Source organism: Nelumbo lutea, chromosome 8 (assembly GCF_056320005.1).
Source record: "Nelumbo lutea isolate HS-2025 chromosome 8, American lotus-T2T, whole genome shotgun sequence".
Classification (NCBI taxonomy): Eukaryota; Viridiplantae; Streptophyta; class Magnoliopsida; order Proteales; family Nelumbonaceae; genus Nelumbo; species Nelumbo lutea.
Window position 1 is genome coordinate 53131626 of NC_142691.1, and position 5146 is coordinate 53136771.

Consider the following 5146-nt stretch of genomic DNA (forward strand, 5'->3'; position numbering starts at 1 on the left):
CTACAGTCTGAAAACATGAGAGTCGATGCCCTATCCAAATTGGCAAGCACCTCGGGCACAACCCTTGGCCGCACGGTCTGCGTTGAGAAGTTAGCATGCCCTAGCATTGAAGAAATCTAGGTGCTCACTGTACAAGACTTTTCTTGTTTGATGGACCCCATCATTACCTATTTGCTACACAAGCAATTGACCCAAAGACAGAAATGAAGCTAGGAGAGTCCGACGGCAGGCAGTCCATTACACCCTCCTCGAGGGAAAGCTGTATCGAAAGTTTTTCACCTTGCCCTACCTCCAGTGCCTCCACCGAGAGGAGGGCAGATATGTGCTCCGAGAGATCCATAAATGCATTTGCGGCAACCACCTCGGAGGTAGAGCATTGGCCCAAAAAGCACTAAGGCAAGGATATTTTTGTTGACGGTACAAAATGATGCAACCGAAATAGTATAAAAATACGATCAGTTCTAGAGACATTCCATCATCTCCCATCAACCAACCCTCGTCTCGGAAGCATAAACAATATGGATTACCCTGATCAGATTTGATTATTTGAATACAATTCAATTATCAAACATTTCTTTTTGTTGCTGAACTCTAAGTAACCCTATATGGGATTCAGACGGTCCAGCTGACCCGGTCAAATCCTGAGCCTGGTCCCAACCAGTCAAGGGCCCACCAACTCGGTGAGAATTTCAGAGATTGCAATCTGTCTAAATGGAAAGATGAGGTCTGGAAGATATTCTTTCCAATCTTTTATTTATTCTCTTTCTTTTCTCTGTCTATTCTCTTTTCTCCTACATATTCACAATAATCTTTGTAGAAAACTGTGTAAAGGGATATTTACTCAACACACATTATATAATACACTTCTCTTGTTATTCTCAAGAGCTTCCATCCTGTTGTAGGACATGTAAAAAATTTTTCAATCTGAATTTCTGCAGCTGTTACAGAAGCTTCCATCCTTTACCTCCACCCATGTTGAACTTCTTTAGTCTTCCAAAGAGCATAACAAGGATGAGAATCACCTTCCCCTTGTTGCTCCATCTTCCAACAAATCCATACCACGTATCTTTGCAGAACTCCTGGGGATTGAGCTGCCGTTTGCAGCTGTAGCCGGCTGTAAATCCCACATTTCCATATGCACTGCATGCCAATAATTTACATTCATTTTGAGTATGTGGATCTATGTAATAATGTTCACAGAGTAATTATATGAGATTATTCTGGGATCAAACCTGATAACTTCTATGACGATGTTCACTGTTGAGAAATTCAGAGGATCTTCTTTCATCTTTTCCCTCTCTGTGATGCAAATAGCGATGATGAATATGACCAAATAAGAAAGCTGTGAGAATTTAAGATTTTCTGCAAGCCTTCCTCCTGTTTTATTCTTCTTTTCGCTTCTTCTTGAACACCGGTCCACATCTTTGATGGGCAGAAACGAGGTATACGGAGGAAGGTACCTGAAGAACAAATTAACTAAAGATTATTATTAATTAGTTATATCACAACTTCATTATTATACTAACTAAAATAAAAGAGAAACCCATAAGGACACATATAATATCTCGGTCTAGATTACTTAAAATGAATATTTTATTGTAGATTTCTGCTTTTTTTCTCTCCACTTATTCCCGAATTTTTGCTATTTCCTTTTCTGTTTTGAACAATTTCGTCAATTCAATCTAACAAACATAGCTGCATCCAAAGCCAAAAAATTTCCAACCTTGGTGTGCACCTCTGGTTCAACTGACCCAGAAAAGTACAAAGAGAAGTTTCGGAGTGGGGCTGGGTCGAAGAATTCTCTGGTGGGTGGGCGGCTCATGGGTCGGTAGAGGGTACATCCGTCCATGTACGAAGTCAGTGAATGGACCCAATTCAGTCCTGGTCCCTCTTATTTCTGGTGGAAGTAGAACCTCGGCCCAATTCAATCCTGGCCCCAATTAATTTAAGCGGAAACTAACCCCACAATGAATGGTCAGATCAGAGCTTAGAATGGGATAGAATCTAGAGTGGGGCAGGTTTAGAATTTAAAGAATATTACAAATTTACAAGGCTCTATATTTGTAGCTTTTGAATTTAAAATTATTGCTTCATACATCCTAGGAAGTGAATACAAGTATGGAACCTAAATTTGTATTATCTCTATGTAGACTGGTAAGAATGGTCTATTATTCTAAGCTCAGCTCTCGAACAAAGAGCAATAATTCAATTTTTTTTTCTTCATTCTACAATATTGACTATGACACAAATAATTGAACATTTTTAACTCGGAAATCCGGAGAAAACTAAGGTTCGTAAGTAGAATATATGGAGTGGATGTAGCGGCTCCAGTGAAGCCTGAACGAGGTTTCCCTGATCCCAAGAGTGGATCTCCCATCAAGCAAACAGAGGAAGATAGTCTTCAAACTGACGGAAGATTGAGAGAGACATAGGGAGGTTCTTGTGATATTAGACTTTGAGTTTCTTGAGGTACTAGACTAGTAGACTTGCTTTTGTTTTAATACATTTTTTTTTTCTATTTTCATATTTGGAACTAGAAGAGTATAGAAGCAATTAACCAGTAGATATCACAAATTCCTCTTCAGCCATCTGTGCGTCTAGCTCAAGTCTTTACTTTCCTAAGTGTCCTTTCCGAGGCCCATCCTATTGTATATTAATTCCTCGAATAAGAAAGCTCCATGTATACCATTTTGACTAGATTTCATATTTTCCTTTTTGTTTCTTGAGGGTTGTGTAGTTAACCTAAGACGGAGATCCCCCCAACCCCAACTGGGTTATATATGTGGTTAACTGTCAACTACAACTACTTTACTAACAATTATGCTTAATAATTTAATGCAGATATAAATATGGGGTGTGTATGGTGTACGTATGAGAGAGAGAGAGAGAGAGAGAGAGAGAACTGACATCATAACGACGAATAGCACCAGTATGGCGGGCGAGAGGATTGAGAGATCGATGACTGATTCACCAGTGTGCCTCGAGTTCACAGTCTGAAACAGGGCAGCCACTAGATTCTGAAAAGGATCCATCCCATCCAAGCCTTGTGAGTTCCATTCCAGAGAGCAAAAGAGTATAAACTGAACCACAATGAACCCGAAAACAGTAACAACTAAAAGAGAAGAATGCAAACTAGGAAGCAAGTGAAAGTATTTCATCTCTCTTGTATTCGTCAGCATGTAATTGAACTCGGGCTTCTTAGTACACCACCCCAAAACCCATATCAGAAATCTCAAGCAAGACGGATATAATGTGTTCCCAAGAAGAACCTGAGGGATAAGAAGTAGGAGGAGTCCAGAGTTCTTGCTGAAGACAATCATGTTCTCATTTGTAGGGACGAAACCACAACTTGCAAACGTAGAGACAGTAATGAAGATAGAGAATGTGGGGATCTGAAGGCCCTTGTTCCTGAGTACATCTCTTGCACTTGTAAAAAGGCTCACATACAGTGCAACCAATGCAGATCCCCCTATATGAACCACTAGAAGATAACCCATAATTACAAAAACCAGATATCTTATGGAATTATATCTCAACTCTTCTTCATTAGTACTCAGGATTGATTCGACTGTAGACACAAGGTCGACACTACTGGGTTTCCTGGATTCAGTTTCAGACAAAGTTACCATCCCCAACTCTATCTCTAGCTGATCCACGGGATTCGTGGGACTCATAGACTCACTACTTACAGAACCGACTCTACTGCCATGGATCCTGGCTCGGTTCCTTAACTTGTACTTGGTAAAAAGAAGCCCAAACATTGAAACAAAAACCTCCCCTCCTACAAACATTAAAATGGTTATAAACACAAGTTGGGTGTTGGAAAAGACCTCCATTTCGACGGTAGACATGCTGGAAACAGTCGTCGCAGACACTGAAGTGAAGAATATATCCAAGTCCTTGGGTTTAAAAGAATCGGTTCTTGGATTCAAAAGTTTCAGAATTAAGAAACCCAGAAAGGAAACAGAGACGAAATAACAAAGAAGAACAACAAATGGGTTTATGTGAAAGAGAATGAAACGAAACAAAAGGACCATCAGACCCCAAACTGATCTGCGAAAGCAAGCTATTTTGATACATGAACAGCTACAGAGATGGCTTATTATCTTGCCAAGAGAATGAAAGCTCTCCATTTTCTACTTGAATATGGAAGAAAACAATTGTGTGTACGTTTCAATGCGGATTGGGTATATATATACATACTTCGGATCCATGATCGGTTCTGCTACCTAGTTACCTATATTTTCTGCAACTCTTCCTCTTCCTAGATCGACACCTGTCCCATACTCACGTGAGTTAAACCAAGCATGTGGGTTCTTGATATAATGGAAAATTATGACCAGTCAAACGTTTCACAAGTATGATACCTCAGATGGATTTGGCCCAATCCGATCCAGTCTAATGTGATCCATTGCGTCCAATCTAATCCGATGAATAATTTATACTATTTTAGATCGGTTCAAACTCCAAACCTATTCCACACCTGTATTCTTACATTCTCTCAATGGATCAGATATTGGGCTTAATACAATCCAATATAAATTCATTACAAATGGACCAGGTCTAGTCTAATCTAAAAAATATTCTGGACCAGTAAGTCTAGACCGGTTCAATTTAAAATGTCTTGTTGGTCCGTTCAATCCTCGAAATTAAATTTGGTTTAAAGAGGTCGAACCCAAAATCGGTCACACCGCTATGTTCTAAGTGCGTTCACAATCACAGACAACCACAATTGACAATAATGGTTTTCCAAGTTTGAGAACTTCTGTGGTACCCGAACCCTTCAGTCGGTCAGAAGGAGAAGGCTCTAGCTAGGTTCCAAATTATAAATCATCCATTGATCATGAAAACCATCCATGCAAAGCCTGATGGAAGACAAATCTAACATTTGACCATTTTTTGTCATATTTCGAAGAAATGGCTGATCAGAAGCATGTGCTTGTGAAAGGAAGAATTTCCCTTGGAATTTGTTGAATAGCCCAAATATGATATCTTTTCCATATCATAGTTGGACACTAAAATAATAAGTCGGTTGTTGTGTGAAAGGAGTCTATTACTCGGTTCGCATCTTGGCGATTCACTAGACCCTATTACACTTAAAAACATTGTTTTAAAAATCGACTCACAACCGGAACAGTTTTGGACA

At 39.5% G+C, this 5146-nt stretch overlaps 1 protein-coding gene across 1 annotated transcript; it reads right to left on the minus strand.

Annotated features, from left to right (window-relative positions):
- Positions 1 to 843: 843 nt before the first annotated feature.
- LOC148844200 (putative cation transporter HKT1;4) lies at positions 844 to 4133 on the minus strand. Its single transcript, XM_088959955.1, has 3 exons — positions 2908 to 4133; positions 1233 to 1460; positions 844 to 1140 (listed from the first exon to the last, which is right to left on the minus strand). The coding sequence occupies exons 1-3, from the start codon at positions 4131 to 4133 to the stop codon at positions 942 to 944; spliced, it is 1653 nt and encodes a 550-aa protein (XP_088816081.1). The 3' UTR covers positions 844 to 941.
- Positions 4134 to 5146: the final 1013 nt, after the last annotated feature.

What these genes read in the sequence shown, in the direction of transcription:
- LOC148844200 (XM_088959955.1), bottom strand. Translation starts at nt 4,133, where the DNA reads ATGGAGAGCTTTCATTCTCTTGGCAAGATAATAAGCCATCTCTGTAGC. An exon ending in GTGCTATTCGTCGTTATGAT is followed by an intron (nt 1,461 to 2,907) that starts GTCAGTTCTCTC and finishes TTTGTTCTTCAG; the next exon opens with GTACCTTCCTCCGTATACCT. An exon ending in ATCGTCATAGAAGTTATCAG is followed by an intron (nt 1,141 to 1,232) that starts GTTTGATCCCAG and finishes ATTGGCATGCAG; the next exon opens with TGCATATGGAAATGTGGGAT.